Genomic DNA, 21,024 nt, shown 5'->3' on the forward strand with positions numbered 1-21,024 from the left:
TCAATTCGGACTTTCCATGCACAATAGTAAAGTAGGGTCATATCTAGTGATCAGAGTTCACAGGTGTGAGCATTACAGAAGTCATAAAAAGGTGTGAGAGCTCACACCTGCATATAGTGATGTTTCAGGAAAAATTATTCCTTTAGGTGTGCATGGAGATACTCAAACCTCACAGATTTTTAACAAAATTTGTATCAGTACTATTTGAAGAATATTTTTTAAATGTCAAAACTGAATACAATTGCATGCTCTGGACTTCTCATAAGTGCTACATTTCCTTCCTTCAACCACAGGAAAAAATTCAGAGCTATCTGTATTCCCACATTAATTCCACAGACTAACTTCTGCTGTGATGGCTACAAGACCTACAGTTGCAATGGGAGAAATATAACCAGAACTAAAAGTTCAGCCTATGAACTGACCCAACCATTACCTTCCTAACTACTACCCCCCCCAGAAGCAAACAGCAGCTTCAAGCTGGATAGCAGGGGTTATACATTGTACATCCTGACACCCTGCAGATTCTTCTGCAGTACAGAAGACATTAATAAGGGCAGAACGTTATTTTCCAGCAAAGTCTGTAAATTAAATTCGATAGAAAACCAAACAAAAAGTGACATGAGCATTCACTTATCTACAAATAGTAAACCAAAAAGAGAAATATTTCATTTAAGATTTTGCAAAGGTGCCCTAGCAATGGTAGCTTGTATATCACAGGTACTCAGGAAACAAGGCTAAATTAATTAATATAAAATTTCAGTGAAGTGTACTGACCTGGGAAACGTTTTATTTTTTATTTTATTTTTTTCATCAAATGAGTTCAGGTTTTAAGACCTTTTTTAACAAATAGTACAGAAAGAGTAACTGAAAGGAAGAACACATTTTATTTACATTGATTACTTTTAGCACACACAGGCTTGCAGAGTGGCACAAGTGGGAAATAAAAAATGGAGTGGGAAGTTAATTTATTTAGTTAGTTAGATAAGTTATCTGATCTTAAGGTCTAAGTTGTCTAACTTATTTGGATTTAAACCAGCTACAGAAATATTCCTTGCCTCACACTGAACAAAATACCTTCCATTTGCTGTGTTGGAGGTGTAAAAGTTTACACCAAATTATAGAATCACTGCAAAAGGGGACACAAGAAAAGATTGCTGAGGAACGCCCTCCTTCCTCCCCTGCACAAGCACGTACCCACGGGCAGGGCACAGCCACAGCCTCTTGCCAGATAATGGCAACAGCGAATAGGATTCCTGGCACCCGCGCTGCAGGCTTCTCTGCTGGAGTCTCTCGCTCCATTTAACAGCCTTTCTCCTCCCAAACTCCAGCTCATCCAAAGACACATAAATTTCAAAAAGTATTTAGAGATAGCACAAGCAATTAATTCCTTTTAAAAGCTGAACTTTGTTCTTAACACTTAACTGTGTCCACTGTGCATCAAACATGATATTACCAGCATGGCAGATCCTGCAAGCCAGGAAAGTTTGATTTATTTATTTTTATTGCTCTAGAATCCAGTATCACCTAAACAGATCCAGCTCATCAGAGATCTTGATTCCAACTGCACGAGGTGCCAACTGTTTCATAGGAAGACACAAGAAAACTCACAACTGACAGGTCTGAGATGATAACCCAGTCTCAGGGAAACCTTCTCCTTATTTCCTCAACACTGCTGAAGTCAAACATCCAGATGCTATAGAACAGGCCCCTACTGTCAAGCACCTGACTTCAAAGCTACAGAATTAAAAGGGATAGTTTTAGGATTTATTTTTTCATCTGGTTTCCTCAATTATTGGCTAAGATTTAGAGATGGGAAGCAAGTTTTATATTAAATAGTAGTGGATGTTCTCACTTTGACATGATTCCAACATGCCTAAGATTAAAAAAATAATAATAAAAAATTAAAAGTCAAAGCTGAAAATTCTGCAGGACTAAAGATTGGCATGACTTTATTTTAATAAAAAATATGTATGTATTACTGTTAAAATTATAGGCTAGTGCAATTAAGACTCATTAAATCCTTAGTGCTCTTAAACACAACCAACTTGTATTCTTTTAAGAAAAAAATCTGGAATCACCTGCATCCCTACACAACACACTTATCACTTGTGTGTGTTTATTTTATAGAAGTTACAAAGGCATAAAGTAAAGTAACACCAACTTTTTTTCTGTTGCTTTACACAGTTACTATTTGTTTGGTACAGTCCAGACTTTTTTGTAATCCTAATTTCTAACCAGGACCTGGGTGGAATACATGTAAATAAAAGTACAAGGTTTAGGTTAATTCTTTAGTATTGTAAAATTAAAACTCAAATTTGAAGATGCATTCCAAGAAATTTTTAGAAAATATGTACTTTTAATATTATAATCATCTATTCACAAATATTAGATGAGCTTGCAGATTACTCATTAAAATCAATAAACCAAAATACTTGTAACACCTTAAGAAACTTTAGGAAAATAAATAAGCACACGTACAACTTTCCCCACTTCCCCTCTGAGAACAGCTCTTTCTGCTACAATGACATAAAACAAAAATTAAATATTTTTCCTTATTTCACAAATAAACATACACATGCAGGATTATTTTACAGATAGCTACATACATGCTATGGAGCATTTAATAAAGTTTCATTAAGTCGTTCATCCAGCTATATTGAGAACAAAATCTAGGTTTTCTTACTCTTTATGCCACAAACAACTCCTCATGCCTTATCTGCACGATACTAGCTTCCTGCCTTAGCCATAAAACACCTGACAGAAGTCAGTACCCTGCTACAGTTACTTGGTATCATCAGACAGAGATTAGTGATTTAAGGCTTAACAAGAGCAGAGGCTGAGGTGGATACAAACCAAGCAAGTACAGTAAATTTCACAACTCTGCCAAGAAATTGGATGAATTGTAGTGGTTTCATCTGACAGAAAGAATCTGATTTCAAACAGAACTTGAATTACTTTCCCATAGAAGTTTTATGATTAATTTATTCAATGGAAGTGGTTTAGTTCTCTTCTGCAACTTTTTCAAGATACAAGTTGCTACTAGTATTACTTTGATATACTGTAAGGTAACATCGAAATTATCAGATACAGGATGCCATTGACATTCAACACCTGAGAAAAGTAAGGATTACTCATCCCAGACACCAAGCAAAATCACAAAAGAAACTCAGTAAAATCACTGAGACCCCAGATTACATCCTACGTAAAGTACAGACTAAATTCTTACCCATGTCAGTTAAATACAATCACATAAACTACATCTGACAGCAGAGTGAGTGTTTCTTAGTTGTCTCTACCTTTCTTTCTTATTATCACAGCCACCACTTTTAAGGGTTTTACAATACACTTTTACTGCCTCTCCATAAAAGCAGAATGAAAAAAAAAATCCATTATATGAAAAACTAAAGAAAACTCACAACACTCTTCATAAAGTCTAAGCCCACTGTCTCCTTTTCTTTTATTTATTTTCTATTAAGAAACTAAAACATGCAGATAAACAAGTGTTGTAAATCTGAGATCTGTAAGCTGCCAGGTCCCAGCAGGGCCCCTCTAAACAAGTATGTCATGGAGCTAGCCTGTACCTGTGTCCCACTGCACATTCCTCTGGCAAAGGAATTTAAGCCCTAAACCTGGTACCCCTCTGCCCTCCTGTGAGTGAGCTCATAGTACCGGAATGAAGAGGAGGGAAATAACTTTCTCACTGGAATTTCTTTAATGGAAATTATAAGCACACATCTTGATGAAATGGATGCTGGAAGAATTTTGCCTGGTTATTTCTATACATACCCATTATTATATGTAGAAAAGATATAACTCAATATATAACTCAGCACAATTAATTTCTGGTGAATTCAATGGTATCATATAATCAAAAAACTGTTACCAGTATTGCTGCACAAAGATGACTGGGCTGACAGTCTTTTATGCAGAGAAAACTGTAAAACAATTATTCCAGGTCTGGACAGTAGCTTAATTAAAAAAAAAAAAAAAAAAAAAAGGAAAAAAACTCAAATCAACAAAACTAAACAAATAATAAAACCCCAAAGTTTCCTTTTCCTTTGTTTCACAAACTAAGACGTAAGAAACGGGTCTGGTTAAATACAGTCTGCTGCAGAACACTTCTGCTAATGGCAGCTCAGAAAGAAAGTTATTAAATTCCTAAATTTTTAAATTAAAAACAAAACGAAAAACCCAAACCATCAGTTTGCTGAAATGTACCCTATATCTGTTGTTTCATTAATTAGATTTATTCTTGGGAAAAAAAACAACCCAAAACAAACCAACCAACAAAACAAACCCACAAATAGTTCATAATCACAGCATTCTATTTTTTTTTTTAAATGTCACATCAGTTTCCTTCTATCCAAAATACTTGGTAAACATTTTAGTTTGCTGTTTGCAAAGTTATCCTTGAATAGAGTTGAGAAGTTACAGTAGCACTGGAGATCTGATACAAACATTAATAAATTATATTCTATCACTGTCAGATTGCAGCTGAGACTAACTAGCTGGTTTTTAATCCTTGCCACTCCTCTATGAAGCACGTGTAGAACTTGGCTGGATAGTGTGAAGCCGAAAGATAAAAACTAGTCAGATTCTTTGGAAACTTCACAGCATCATGCTAGCACATAGGAAAAAAAAAAAAAAAAAAAAAAAATTTAAAAAAATCAATGGAAGAGTCTTTAAATAGCCATAATGCACTTTTTAGTTTTGTGCCTTACTGCTCAAAGGTTCAACCTTTCCAGGTCTCCAAAAGGAGATTGTACAAACTGCCTCATTTTTAGAAGAGCCTTAGGGCACACAAAACACTACCAGTTATGGTGCAACAATTCAAAGAAGCAGAACTACATACTAGACCTAAGATCATTATGCAAAGCGATATTTTGCATTTCCTGGCTGTAATACCTGTTTTCATCCAGTGGGTAAAGCAGAGAACTAGGAGTGACAATCCAATCTTAACATTGGCTTGATCTATGAGTTGGGGCAAAGCTTTCTTCACACATGCACGATGGTAATACCAGTATTTAGGCTGACACAATAGCATGGTCAGACATGGCTGAAGGATATCTGCAAATCACTCAGGATGAAAGACAAGACAGTAAGACCACCAGTGATGCTATAGTTTAAAGTTAAAATTGCAACATGTCACTTCGTATTTATGTGAGGGAAACAGCGTGAAATCCATGTCCGTGATAACTGAACCCTTAAAAGGGGGACAAAACAGACCTAATACTGTTGCCATAACTTTAACAAGTACATTAATTTCAGGATTCAACCTATTCTGCAATTCTGTGCACTCCGAAGCACCTGTGAAGACATTTTAGCTTCAATGGAAAACGTGTTCTGCAACATTAAAAGATGTTCTGACACAGCCCTCAGTTTGTAAAGCCTCAGAAGAGCAGTCTTTGCAAAAACTCTTGAGCTACAGGAGGCCCTCAGCTCTCAGAGACTCTGCTGAGGTCTCTCAACACTCCACGTATTCCAGGGCCACTCCATTCACATGGAAATTGTACCACTACCAGGCATTAGGTCAAACTACAATTTGAAGCTCACTCTAATTATCTAGTCAGATTTCAGTTTAATCCTAACAAGATTACAGATACACACAGATAAAGGCTGTTAAAAGAACCACAAAGCAAACCATATAATCACTACCTTCAAGAAACCATCTAAAGTATTCTCTTTATGGTCACCAATGTATAAAACCTCTGCAGAGTTTAAAGAACATTTCCTGTATCTATTTGTAGTAAAAGTAGGCTAAGAATCCTACATGTATTTGGTGACTAGAATACTTCACTTTTGTTACAGGAGTGCTTTGAAAGATTCTTCCCTTCACCACCCCATTAACATCTGTCCTCTACATTTTTCTTAAGCTTACACCTTACACCCTTTTCCAGCCACAGCAAAAAAAGCCAAGTACCATCTGTAGGAGATTTCAAGGGTGGTTTCCAGTTTAAGCCAAAACTACTTCATTAGGTTAAAAATGCACTGTTACTCCTCTTTTGTAAAAATGATCATACAAAGCTTACAATGAGAGTTCTTAAAAACTGCTTCCAATGTATTTGTGTTACACTTATTCTCCTAATGAAAGTTAAAAGCATTTGCATTTCAGAAGTACACCAGAAATAAAGCACTCTGCCTTTGGAACTCAGGGCTTATTGCAGACCACCTCAGTCATACCCCCAAGACCGAGACTCACCCCACTTCAAACCTTTCCAGCAATAGTCAGTGTTTTGTATGCAAAATGATGTACAATGTCCAATGCAACACAGGACCTGACAATCTCACCTTCCAGCGAAATCCACACTCCACATGTACTGCAGTTCATGCAGATGCTATTTACAAGGACACATTAATTTACAGATAATGCTCCAACTTTTCAACCCCTTTTCACGGACCTTGATGGTAGTCTGAAACCTCTCAAGGAGGGCTGAGGCTGAAAATCTACAGGCTACTTTTATGGAAAAGTCTAAAGACTACTGTAAATTCTTAATTTTCCAAGCTTGCTTTTTGCCAAATGTTTTTGCTCCTTCAGGCTATGTTCTTCCAGTTCAGTTACACCCTGCTTTGTGGATACACTCAGTCATCAAAGTACAACACAATGATTCACCTTCCTATTGTTTTGATGTGTTTCCACTATAGCAGTAGTAATAATTCCAAACTGCTTTTAAAGTGTATACATATACACACTTCGGAAAATAAAAAAATATATAAATTCTACAGAGCAAGTGATATCTGCACACTCCTTCACAGCAAAAATCTGACTGATATAAGCAGAATTACTGTAAGTTTAAAATGGTCCTGCACCTCCTTGGGTGCTTGGGAAACACAAGCAACTATTCATTGTGCCAGTGAAGCTCTTTAATTTTGTTACAATAAAGACATCTGTTTATATATGCATTTCTGTAAAATTGACTTACAAGTTTATGAATTCTAAGCAGACTTAAAAGGATTAAGAGCAATACAGCCATCACTCCTTTTATAATTGTATCATTTTCTAAGGGAACACTTTTTTGTTTAAGACTTCTTTCTACAGCTAGATAGCATTTCATGTCCAGAGAGAGACAGCCTTACCACTTGTGAGAACATGGCCTTCCTTAATAGAAAATATCTTTAATGATTCAAACAAGAGGATATTGAACATAAGGAGATTATTTTAAAACTCTGATAGAGTGTGAGCAGATAAAATACATGCAGTAATTATAAAAAGTTGGGAAAACATAAGTACTGACTTGTTGATATTTAGAGCTTTAAAACAATGCCACAACAACAACAACAAAAAAAGGTAGGAAGATTATTTTCAGAAGAAGCAGTTAATGTGCTGATGCTACCTTTTTTCAACCTCTTTTCTGTTCAATGAAAATGGAAAAATGACAAATATGCAAAACCAAAGGAAAAGGAAAAATTACTCTCATTTCTTACTGAAACTTTGATGTATTATTGCCTTTTCTAGCTAGTTCCCAATGACATTTAGATTTTACCTGTGTTATACATCACACTGATGTCTTGCCAAATGCTCATGTCAAGGATGGAACCGTTTGTTCCTATTAGTAACAGGAAAAGCAACAAAAATTAGCTGTAACCCTCTTAAACAGATGTGTGCAACAGAGACTCCTTGGTAACAGGCATTGACATGTCCTTACAGCTGCTAACAGGGAAGCATCAGAAAAAGCACTATAGGATTAACTGCCAGGAGTCATACTGGCAGCCTCCCTGGACTGCTAGGCACAAAGGAGAGCTAGAAAGGTAGACGAGCTTAAGAGCACGTTGAGACAAGGGCTGGAGGCTGTACAAAGTACAGTAGGTTCCAGTTAAATAGGAGAAAATACAGCAGAGACTGAATATGGCAAACTTAGAATACAGTAGCTGTTGACATCTCAGTTTCAATATCTGCCCAGTTTGGTTCACAGCATTGGTTCTTTCAACATGAAGGTAACCAAGTGAGCAGAAACTGTGCAAACTGGACAGTGCTGGTGTAGTGGCCCAATGAGGTTGACATACCCAAATCTAATACAAATACTGCAGAAACAACAAGAAGGGAAGCTAGAACAGACCATAGAGATCTCGACAGTTTTGCATCCATTTGGGTAAGAGCAGAATCAGGGGGCCAAACTAACTTTCAACCAGCAAGAACTATGAAAAATCTGGAAAAAAAGCCAGAGAAGAAGTAGATCAACAGGACAGTTCATTTGACTTGGTACTGATTCCATCTCTTTACGTTTCCTCAGACCTGAGAGGAGATGAAGCTATTCTGAAAAGAAAATATTACTTTGAACACAAGTAGCAAGATTTATGTCAACATCTTCTGAAACGTATAAAGTTCAATAATTAGCACCATTATGAACTCTCCGCTGCTTACTTTTTTGTTTAAGTAATGATCATCATTTTGCTACAGAACCAGGGAATAACACTCATTATTTTGATAAAAACTTATTATTATTCAAACTTGACCTTTGCAGAACAACCACTCTTAATGCAGTGTAAGAATCTTCACAAAACGAGTGTCTCTACACTCACGCATGCAGATTAGAAGCTGTCTTACCCAGATCAACACACCAGAAGATTTGGAAGAGTTGCAACAGTACATGACTTGTGAAATAAAAGCTAACAGAACTCTATCTGAAAGCTCAGTTATTCCAAGTGAACATGTCCAACAGTAAGTCTCAACAGTGGTTCCCAGGTTTGCTCAACTAGCTAAACAATGGCAGAAAGGCAATAAATGAGGAGTTATCTCACCTGAATGTCAGTGTAACAAATATCTTGAAGATAATACCTACACCTTGACCTGACATTCCTGGTTCATTATTCATGCAAATTACTGATAATAAAAGATTGAAAACGTGAATGAAGCATAGCTTCTGGAATGACTTCTGCTGAAAGCTCTTAGGAGAAACTCTGAGGTCACTCCCAGAAATTGGTCTATAAACAAGGTAACAATCTCTCTGCAAAGTAACCACATGTGTGTTTTCAACATTCGGCTCAAGGAAACCTAGATAGCATTACAATACTAATTTTGTACTGCCATTTAAAATAGATCATAATTTATAGCCAGGAGAAACAAGACGAGACATTAGTTCTCGTACATTTAAAAATCCTATTCTTACAGAGGAAGGGTTTACTCTACCCTGTAATTGAGACCTGACTCAAAGCCATCTCTGATACAACTTTAACCAAGATGCTGGCTTGACACACCAGCCACTCTGTCCTACTCATGTCCACAGTAACATTCTTGACAAACATATAATTTGGTACAATATTTAGGATGTTTCTATTACAACAGATATTAGAAATTAGATTATTTGAAAGAAGATTAACAATGTTGCAAATCACATCTTTAGCAATAAGCGCTTTACTAATTGACTGTCTGCAGATAGTCTTCTAAAGGTTCTTATTCCAAATTGACTAGAAGTTTCAACCTAATTTTATTAAGATTGTACTTCACTATGCTCAGTCACTTCAAATTATTAAGAAATGTTTCAGGATCCTGCTTTCCCTAAAAAAGCTCTGCTCACTGCAAAAACTATTTCAATCACTAGTATCTTCTCTTAACACTTCACTTCATACTGGAAGGTGTTAGGACATGTTCTTAATTCATCAATACCAGAAAGTCATTTACCTAATACTGTATCTGAAGTTGATCAAAAGGAGTGGAGTACCTCTGCTATGAAGACAGGCTGAGAGACTTCGGGCTGTTCACTCAGAAGAGAGGACTTCAGGGAGACCCTAATTAGAGCACATTCCAGTGCCTGAAGGGGCTACAGGAAAGCTGGGGAGGGGCTTTTCACCAGAGAGGGCTGTGATAGGACAAGGGGTAAAGTTTTAAACTCAAAGAGGGTAGATTTAGGTTAGACATCAGGAAGAAATTTTTCACCATGAGGGTAGAAAGGTGCTGGAATAGTTGCCTAGGGAGGTTGTGGAAGCCCCCTCCCTGGAGGTGTTCAAGGCCAGGTTGGATGAGGCTTGTGCAGCCTGGTCTAGTGTGAGGTGTTCCTGCTCACAGCAGGGAAGCTGGAACCTGATGATATTTAAGTCCCTTCCAACCTTAACCATTCTATGACTCTATAGTTGTACATCTTTCCTGTTGAGTATATTGAACAACATTTTTAGTAGAAACAATTAAATATTTTAACTGCTTAGACATTTAAAGCACTAAACCCAAGTATTTTAAGGACTTATTTCTGATTCTTTTTTATACTTTCACAATGATTACACAAAAACAAAGAGTCGCCTGTTTTCTAATTCTGAAGAAAACTGTCAGGAAGGCTTAAAAATGGCATGTAGATATGAATCTTGTTCCTTGCAATAGATTTAAATGGACAAAGTCCCTTTATGGGCAATGAAATGCACACAGTGTCAGGGAACTAATGAAAATCTGACTGCAGGAGACATGCTTTCCCACAGGTATGAGGCAAAACTGGAGCAAACAATTAATAAGCTGCTGTCAGTTAAGTCTGCACCAAACAGGAATAATTTCACTGACTGCATGAACTGCATGAACTTATAAAAGTGACTGCAAAATGTGGCTTTTGTTACAGAAAGTCTTTAAAATACTTGCTTTATAAAAGTAATTTCCACTTAAATACCACTGGAATAGTTATTGGCTTTGTTGGAGCAAAGAAAAAAGCGTAAAAAGAAAAAAACCTCTCACAGCTTCCCACATTGTCTAATCTTTTAATCTTTGAGAAGATTAGAGCTTGTTACTACCACCTGATCAGGATGATGAAATTCTACTAGTGCAATTGATTATCACAAGTGCAAAGCAGAACCAAGCTTTTCATATTTATGAAAAGTGTAAAGCCCTCTGCTATTAAAAGTCTTCAAAAGATTTCTTCTCAGTTGCACAATAAGGCTCTAAATCCTTAAAAGTTTAATCAAAAGAGTAGCAAATGCAGTAGAAAAACATTGGCTGAGAAATCAAGAACCCATTTTTTAACTGTTTTTGTTGGAAGACTGTTAGAAGTTGAAATAAAATAAACATGCTAACAAGATATTACACTAAGTACTTTCATTAATTCATTACTGCATGTGGGCTATAAAATATGGATCTCAAAGATTATTATATAATCTTAATTTACATAATAATTTAACAAAGAGATTTTTCGAATTGCTGACTGTACATCAGCCAGACACTTAATTTAGTCTACAAATGGTCCAAAGGATTCTTTAATTCACTACAGTTGAGTGGGCTAACAATTTCAGCATCCCAATTGCAGAAAATCTATTGCCACATGCCCAAAAAGTGAAAATTATGAACATTAAAGAAGTCTGTGATCACTTACTAATCTGTCTAAACATTAATTAGGAACAGTAAGAGAAAATGTATATTTATGTCATAAAATTGTCACACTGACAGATCACAAAGTCATTGCTTCTGTATGCCAACTTGGAATTCAAAACTCATTTCCTAATTCATAGTCATGAACCCTGATACAACACTTAGCAGCTTAATCCTTTAATTTCTCACATCACTTCTACCTAGTTACGAGGCTGGGTTGGATCCCTCACGAGCAAGGATCTAAAGGATCAGCTTTTCACAGAAAGGTTTCAGAAGAGGCTAAAAAATAATGTTGTCAGATGCAAAGAGAGATCCTGATCATCCTTTCAGACCTGGAAAGCTGCTACAACGAACACAGGTGGTCTTTCACCACACACTTTGCAAACATTAATCAAAGTCCAGCAGGCGAAAGGAACCGAGAAATTCGGGAGCAGAGGTGTAGGGCAATTAAAAAACATCCCCGTATTTCTTCGAGGGGCCTGGGGAGGTGTCTGTTTTCTGGCCGAAAGATGCCCAAACCCCGACAGGTTTGGTGAGGCACAGCGGCCAGGACCTGCTCACTTACCCCACTCGCCAGCTCCGCGCTCAGGCCGAGGAGCAGCAGCAGCACCAGCCTGCAGGGAGAGAAAGGGACAGAGTCACGGGCGGGAACGGGGGTTTGGGAGCCAGGTCTCTTAAGGTCCAACTACTGAACGATTCTGCTTTGTATGTTTAGTCAGCACAATACTTGGCACTAGCAGAGCATTTTGTGTTTTCATAGCCTGGTGCAAGCATTCCTTCTAGCTTCTAGGCAAAAATGCTCAAGGCTTCCTTATACAAATGTGGTAAGACTGAAACCATTTTCATAGTACCTTCTTTATCCAAATACAGAGTGAGAAGGGGTCAGCTGAATTTTACCCTACTGTCCAGGCAGCCTTCTCCTGTGGTAAAAGACCACCTGCTGCTCTTGCTTTTTTTATGATGAGGAGAGAAATTTACTTGGTGTGGATGTTGCTGGTGTATCATTAGCCAACACACTGTTATTCAGAGCTATATTTTTATTCTACTAGTCATTTCTTGTTGATTGTAACTCTGTTCACCCTCTTTTGCCCTCTCCAGTCTCTGCAGAGAGAGTACTCTGTCTGGGTAAAGTGCTAACAGCCTTGCCAGTAACCAAGCTCTGCTCTCTGCCTTCTTTTTCTAAGATTTTTTGAGTCACACCAATCTGTCAGGTAATTATGGTAGCCTGAGCCTTTTGTGAAAATGCAGGCCAATGTCTGTCCCACCAACACATTACTTTACACAGGTTGGAAGAGTCTGGGTTTCAATACAGCCTGATTTATAACTGCATTCACTTCACTGAGGGATTCCCAAGTGTTTTCATGCCTAGTAATTCTGTGCTTTGCAATATCACCACTCTCTTGCAAATACGAAAACCAAGATGCCCAGATGCTTGGTAATTAGGCATACCTTGCTATGTACATATGCCTGCTAACATGCACATCTGCATTCCCAGGCTGTAAGCTCCTATCCAACAGCTTGGTTTCCCACTGGGATTTCTGTGCAGAGCCATCGTGTGTTTCTTGTCTGCTTTCTGCACTTACCAGATTGGGACAGTGCAGGAAAACAAACCCCAAAGCCACAAACCAGAGGCACTGCACTTCCTACTCTGTTTCCTCCACCATGCAATTCTTGGAAGCATTTCTTAATTCTTCCTCTAGCAGCAAGGAAAATGACTCTGTGTCACCTGGTCAGGCTGTGTCATTAGGAGCCTAGAGGTTACTTTTCTATGGCTTCCAGATGTCAGCTCTTTTCTCATGAGCAGAAAGAAGAGGGGCAGTTCCCACTGCCAGCACTTACACTAAACAGCAGCTGTGGAAACCCAGTGTGGCTCATTTCCCTAAAGAAGTCTGCCCAGAGCCTTTCAGAAAAGCACAAAAATTTGAGTTGAAAAATTGACATTGGAGGTAAATCCAGGGGAGGCAGGAGGGAGCGAGAGTGCGAGGCGGGGGAAGCCTGGGCGAGCTTTGTGTGTGCTCGGAACCCGCTGCTCCTCTGGGGCAAAGGAGGAAAAGAGCCCCCCGCTCTACCCCCCTCCCCGAGGGTCTTCGTGAAGAGGTGTCTGAGCTCTTGCCCGCTGAGCCTTCACCTGCATCTCCGAGTCCCTCCTGGCCGAGGCAGGGCGCCGGAGCCTCGCAGGCGCGGGTTGCCGGGGGAGCGCGCCTGGGGCTGCCCTGCTTTCCCCTTGCTTTTCCTGAGGGTTGTATTTCTACGCTCTAAAACCCAAACTGTGTTGTTAGCAGAGACAGTAGTGTGTGCAGTGTTGTAGAGGGGGCTCAGTAGGTGGCCGGGAGATTAATTTTGGTTTTTTCTCTTTGGGAGAGAGGTGCTGTCCCAGCTTCTTGGGAGTGTACTTGAATAAGACATTTATCTGTTAACAAGCGGTGGAATTAACTAAAAGGCTCATACTTCAGCATGTGTTAATTTCAGATTTTTACATTTCCTTCTTAATGGGTGTTAACTTTAAGTTTACTTGGAAGGGAAAACAAATCCAGATTTCTGTTGTTTAGGATTACTCCCTAGTTGAAAAATCATAACATGTTACAGTTAATAGGTGTAGAATACCTTTCTGCTACTCCTCCTCTACTCTTCAATTTTGCAGTTAGAACTGACAAAATCTTATTTGTCTTGAATTCTCCTTTGAAGTGCATTCCTTTACAGTGAAACTTCGTAGACCTTTCATCTGCCCTTCCAAAAAGCAAAGACCAGTCATAATATACTCCTTTCCCCTTCTGCCCCTCCTTCTTATGCTCAGGTGTGTACCCAAGTGTAAGTGATATTAGTGTGCCACCAGTGCTTGCCGATTTGGGGAACTGCTTGTCTCCACATTGCCTGCATTACTAGTTCTGCTGCTATTAAACACGACCTCCCCCCAGGCTACCTTCCTTAATTTTCACCCCTAAGGAAAGATCCGGTCAGTCTCACCTACAGGACTTAACTGTTTTTGCAGGTGGAGGATGAGGAGGTTTGTGTGTGCATTCCCTTTTTTTCTTCAGGAAAGCATCCAAGCAGGGTCTTGTGTGTGCAACTGGTGGGAGCTTGTGGGAAAGGAGACTGTGTGGGCTGACCCTGAAGTCAGTCCTTTCTTGTTTGGGAGAAATAACGAAAAGAAAAAAAGCAATGGTGGAGTTCCTGGTTCTTAACACCACCTTGTGCTGCAGCTCATTTGGGATGCATTTCTCTGGGGATTTACTACCCCACAGTGAGATAAGATAATCTAAAGACCCAAAGGTCTTCAGAACAGAGGAACACCTCTGTTCCAACCTACATAAGTTTCACTTATTTTTTTCAGAAAGGTCTAATGGCTTCTCAATACTTTGGTGTTCTGATGTTCTTGAATATCCAGTGATGGTAACACTAAATTATTCTTTTTCTCATTTTCAAAAAGGGTAGAATTAACACTGTAGCAGTATGCTTGATATACACTGTTGCTTCAGTGAATTTTGTTTGGAGCCCTGTGTAAGAATCCTCCCTAGCATGAATCTGGTGGGATGAGTTCAGGTCGTTCTGGTGTCCTTATCAATATTGAAAATTGTTATTCAATCTCGTAATACACATGTAGCAAAAGTACTACTTTCTTTGCTCCAATTGGTTCAAGTATTGTATATGGCTAGTGATAAGTTACAAGGTAAACATATTTGAGAGTCATCTGCCAATGTGGATTTACCAAGAAAAACCAAACCCCAAAACCTCATACTCAATTAAGGATTAATTTAATTGTTTAGATTGTGTTGCTGGTTTTCCATCTAAACTTGGTGAGTAGTCTATGGATCCTGCCCATGCAGACTCATTGTTGATGCAGAATGAAGTGTGTAACTACTGATGAACAGTGTACAAGTGGCTGAGGACTTGAGAGTGGAGTGATGAATGAGGTGGAAGATGGTGTCATAACTGCATTAAGTGATTTCAAGTTACACTGTTAAAAAAAAAAGGTGCTTATTAGTTGTATGCTTTCATTCAAGGGTATGAGTGCTTATAATGTGTTTTAAGCAACTATTATTGCTTAAGTGTTGGTAATACAAATCTACATACAAGTATATAAGCAAATTATTTCTTCCTATAAGCAGATTTTTTTTTCCCTCTCAGCAGGTTTATGCTTGCAGTGTGCTATAGAAAACTTGATGGCAAGCTGTGACTAGGAAATTAATTAAAGAACACAGATGGACTAGGTCTTGAATGGTACTAATCTATGAAAATCAACTGAAGTTAGGGACTCTCTATTGATAATACTGAAAAAAGTTCCCCTCATAATTATGGTCTAGGTTTTCAGAGTGTAAATAGACTTTGTCAGCCCAAATGTTATTAAAAATTTATGAACTTCTGCAATGTCTTGGGTTTTTTTCTTTGTATGCTGTTATAACTTCAGTTTGATAGAAAGTGTAGGGATAAAAACAGTTGTTCAAATATAGTAAGGGAGGTTGTCAAGACAGGTGTCACTTGTGCTTAAGAAAGTAATGTGTTATTAATGAAAGTTTGCTAACTTTAGTTGGGATTCTTTTCCTTTCAGAGGTTACCATGTCATTAATTACAATGCATTTTATTAATATGGTCAATTTGTAAATGATGTTTCTTTTCTTTGTCATAACTATTCTATCATAGTGGTTTTATTATTATTATTTCTCATTTCATAACTGGCTGTGGCTATTTCTAGTTATGAAAGCTGTGTCAGTAAAAGCAGAAAGAGATGGATTCTGGCTTTTAGGATTCAAAAAGTATTTCATCTTGAAATTCCATGGATGTGTCTTGATTAGTCATGCACAAGACTCTCTCATTTCATAACATTTTAAGGATCAAGCACTCCTGCTTGCAACTTGTTATTTGTCATGTGTTTTCTTTTGACTTTTTGTGGCTCTTAAAGATATATAATAAAACTTGTATCTCAAGGTGTATTCTGGCACATTCTAAAATACAATCAAATCAAGGAATCCTGAGTGAAGCCTACTTACACAAACCATTTGGACCCTAATAGGATCTACTATGGTCATGCATGCAAAACTGTTATGTATCTTACATAGTTTTACAATATGATGGAAGTAGTCTAATAGTTGAGTGGAATCTACTAGACTTCAGTTTTCCTGGTCATTAATGTATTAATCTACTCACTGTAAGTGTCTAAACCAATTACTGTTTTTTAAAGTAGGGATATTTTTATAGGACAAAGTACTACTTTGTTTATTTCACAGCCAATGTAAATTTACATAGTGGTCTTTTTCTACAACGAATAAGCAATATTACTTACCATAATGCAATTAGTTACTATTGATTTTACTGGAACATGCAAAAACTTCTCTGAAATACAAACCAACTGAAATCAGTAAGAACATCCCAACAAATCACATTTTCTGCCTGGAGCAAAGTGCAGTAAAGGATCTGTTCTGCACATACAGCAAAGATGTATTGTACATTTTTACCTTTCATTCACTTAGATTAAAATGCTTCCTTCTCTAATTGCATTGATTGTGTAAACTCTCCACTGGTATCACCACATAGAAAGATGGCCAGATAACACTCACACATTCTAGGAATAGTGTTTCGCAAGCATACTGAATGGAAAGCAGCCTCTGCCAGTAATCATAGTACCAGACACATTGCTTTGAATGAAGGCACTTTTAAATTACCTGTTTCGTAGATCTGTATGGACTTGGTGATGTTTAAAACTGCTGGAGTGCTTTTGAGTTCTTGCTATATGTAGTATTTGGCTACTTGAAGTTGACTGCAGACTTTTCTGTGCAGTAAACCATCTCTTCTCCAGAATTCCTAAAATAAACCTTGATAAAAGATATAGTGCTGGTACAGTTGTAATAATCCTGAAGCAGCACCCTTTATCCTCCTGTAAAAGATGAGCAATGCAATTAAACCTTATTAAATATACAGTGCAGCTTTGAAAAAGGAATTGTGCTGATTGTGTAATTGCTAAGAGTGTGATTTGTGAAGGAAAGGCTTTGATGTAATGTGAAGTTATCAACAGAATAAATTTAGCTGAGCTGAAGAGAAAAGGGTCCTGTTATAAAATGGAATTCTAATGCTTATTAAAAAAAACATTTATTTGCTCTTGTTCTAAGTCTTTCTTAGAGAACTTGTTGTGAGAAGATGTGTCCTATGTTTTAGGAGGTACAGAGATTGGGCAATTAGATAATTGTAAAGCTACACTGCAAATAAAACGCTTTAGCTTAAACTTGTGAGTTCTTTAGTCTCTGCCTATAAAATGCTTGATACTTAAACCTTAATGTATTAATAGATTTTAATCTGCTTGGAAAAGATTTTGATACTGAGTGACGTTTGTTTATGAAACTCTGCATCTTTGCTGTCTTGCTTTGACTGGAAGGCTGGACTGAGTAACCTCCTGAGGCCTCTTCCAGCCTGAATTACCCTATAAGTCTAGAATTATGTGATAGTACAAATATGCTTCTGGATGTACTTTCTGTTCAGACAACTTACATATCATGTAGTCAAGAATTAATCAGAATTGTGTAGTTAAATTGTGATCTGGAGGCTTCGTATTTACTTAAATGCTTTTTTCTTACTTGCAACTAGTCAAGAAGCTATATCTCAAGTTGTCAACACAGCAGTATTCAGGACTTTAATTTTGTATTTAACCCTTTTGTGGAGAGTGTCTTATATGTGCAAACACACTGCATTATTCTGTTATAATGTAACAAAACCAAACTGTAGGGGTGATACTGACAGTGAGGTTTTATTACCTGAACTGTGTGGTTTAGGAGTCAGAGAGAGGACTAGATACAGATAACAGCAGACTGTTACTTGAAGGTAATAGTCATCAAGGCCCATAGTTATTGCAGCTCTGTTGGATTTCTTTGTCCCTTCACTCATTTGGAGGGGAAGGAAAATAGTTTAGTCTTGTATGTATTTTGTCTCTTTTACCTAATCTGTACAGAGAATGAAAATGTCAGAGTTAGAATTCAACCACTTCTCTCTCCTGGTACTGTAAAAGTCATCTGTGTGCAATGTCCTTAGTTATTTGCCTTTTCATTATAGTTAATTACCTACAAAATGATCCATTTTATTGAGGCATATAGCTAGACCTGTAAAACTGTCCTCCTGTAGGCTAATATGACCCTGCTCTATGTTAGATAAGCTGTGCTGCTGCAGATCTGCTGAAACACCTGCTTTTCCTCCTCAACTTTTCCAGAGATAATCAAAGCTCTGTTCACATAACTGGCTGAAAACAAGCTAGTGAGTCTTTTTCCCAGTGTCTGTATTTGTCAGGACTTTAAGCTGAAAAATATTAAACATGTTGGAAAAGTGTTTACTCTAGGACTAACTTTCATTGCTATTGGTGTGAATTTCTAGTTTTAAACTGCACCATACATTTGGAGAAAGAGATTTATGCTGTACTGTTTCCTAGGGAATTTGAATGGCTTTGGAAGCCACACTTATAACACCCTTGGTTGCAGCTGAGGTGTGTGTATATATGAAATTCAGACTTTTATTCTCTCTACTGTAATAGTTGCACCTCTCACCCTCTTGTGTTATATTTGGAGAGGTAGTTATGGTAGATAAGATCACATTATTGACTATGGTAGAAGAATATCTTCATCAATGACCTGGATGAGGGACAGAGTGCACCCTCAGCAAGTTTGATAACACTAAACTGGGAGGAGTGGTTGACGCACCAGAAGGCTGTGCTGCTGTTCAGGGAGACCTAGACTGGCTGGAGAGTTGGGCAGGGAGAAACTTGATGAAATTCAACAAGGGCAAGTGTAGAGTCTTGCATCTGGGGACGAGCAAACCCATGTAGCAGTACAGGTTGGGGGCTGATCTGCTGGAGAGCAGTGGAGGAGAAAGGGCCCTGGGGGTCCTGGTGGACAGGAGGATGACCATGAGCCAGCAATGTGCCCTTGTGGCCAAGAAGGCCAACGGCATCCCGGGGTGTATCAGAAAGGGTGTGGTTAGTAGGTCAAGGGAGGTTCTCCTCCCCCTCTATTCTGCCTTGGTGAGGCTGCATCTGGAATATTGTGTCCAGTTCTGGGCCCCTCAGTTCAAGAAGGACAGGGAACTGCTTGAAAGACTCCAGCATAGAGCCACAAAGATGATGGAGTGGAACATCTCCCTGAGGAGGGAAGGCTGAGGGAGCTGGGTCTCTTTAGCTTGGAGAAGAGGAGACTGAGGAGTGACTTCATCAGTGTTTACAAATATGTTTAAGCGTAAGTGTCAGGAGTACAGAGCCAGTCTTTTTTCAGTGATGTCCAGTGATAGGACAAGGGGCAGTGGGTACAAACTGGAGCATAGGAGGATTCACGTGAGCATCAGAAAAAAAACTTTCTTGTGAGAGTGACAGAGCACTGGGACAGGGTGCCCAAAGAGGTTGTGGAGTCTCCTTAGCTGGAGACATTCAAAACACACCTGGTCGCATTCCTGTGTGATGTGCTCTAGGTGGTCCTGCTCTGGCAAGGGAGTTGGATTAGATGATCTTTCAAGGTACCTTCTAACCCTTAAGATTCTGTGATTCTGTAACTTAAAGAGTGACTGGTCATGAAATTTGACTTTATTTGGCAATCATAGTGATAAAGTGAAGCAACTTGCCGATGTTTGTACTGAGAGTAAGATCTCAAGCTTTGAATGTGGACACTGAAGGGTTGTTGGTTGTTGTTTTTTTGTTTTTGTTTCTTTGGTTTTGACAGACTCCTGTTTCTAATTTAAGTCTTTCAGGAACTTCAACTACATTAGAGGATTGGCATCAGAGTGGAAGGGCAGAAGATTGTACGTGTGTCAGTAATGTTGCACTTTACATTGTTTTTTTTAACCTGAGTTACCCATATGCCACCTGGTGCTTATATGGTTGGGAGGTAAAAGCCTCCTGTTCACCTTGTAGCACCTTCTCAAACACAAATACCATTATGTTTCTTATATATAAGATATGTGCTGTTAATATGCATTGGTGTGTTGTATTTAATAAAGTGCTATTGGATTCTTTTGTGAACAGGAGATATCAAGAAAAATCACTGAGCGCTTGATAACAAGTACAGGTTTTAAATGGTGTTTCAAGTCATTACTTAGGTGTTGGAATAATTGGCTGACTGGTTTTCATTCCCAGCTTCTGATCTGAGAAGGTCATCTCTTTCTCCTCTGTTACTTAGGCTGTTAAGAGCCTATGAAACTCTTGAGAAGGTTACTGGGTTTTTTCCTGCTATAGGCCAGCAGTCTTTTTTCCCTTGTTATCAGCTCCTTCATACTGTTCTTATAGTAGGAGTTTTCTACTTTTCTGTCTTAATCTAGAAAGATGTTACTTATGCTTCTTTATTTGTATGCTAGTATAAACAGGGTGGTGCAGAAATGGTGACTTGGAGTCCAGGACTATTTATAATACCAATGCCAGATCCATTTTTTCATTCAACTGTTGGCTTACATATCCTACTACTTTAATAACCACTTGTTGCTAAACAAATTAACTTTGTTAAACACTTTGGCAATATTTCTCATCCCCATGTGTTGAAAAAAGTTCTTAGTCCATGTAATTTACCCCTAGCCCAAATGCTTGCTTCTTTGTAATTTTCTTGGTACCCCTACCTTTCTCTGTTTTATTAATCTAGGAAAATTAAGCATGATGATTTTGATGATGCATACTGGACTTCTTGGTATTTCTCCAGTACTCTGAATAACATCAAAAGTTGACAGTATATTCAGAATAGTTAATTTTGTTACTGTCCATTCTGCTGTCTACCCTCTCTAACTCCTGTACTCTGGGTTAA

General features: G+C 38.2%; 1 protein-coding gene across 1 annotated transcript in view; it reads right to left on the reverse strand.

The window, feature by feature from the left end:
- The window catches only part of COL4A6 (collagen, type IV, alpha 6), a 123,336-nt gene extending 109,927 nt beyond the window's left edge, over nt 1-13,409 (reverse strand). The window contains 2 exon segments of the mRNA XM_009997235.1: nt 11,841-11,889; nt 13,345-13,409. Coding sequence (XP_009995537.1) covers nt 11,841-11,889; nt 13,345-13,409 — 114 coding nt within the window.
- Nucleotides 13,410-21,024: the final 7,615 nt, after the last annotated feature.

This window comes from Chaetura pelagica, unplaced genomic scaffold (genome assembly GCF_000747805.2).
Source record: "Chaetura pelagica isolate M959 unplaced genomic scaffold, ChaPel_1.0 scaffold344, whole genome shotgun sequence".
Classification (NCBI taxonomy): Eukaryota; Metazoa; Chordata; class Aves; order Apodiformes; family Apodidae; genus Chaetura; species Chaetura pelagica.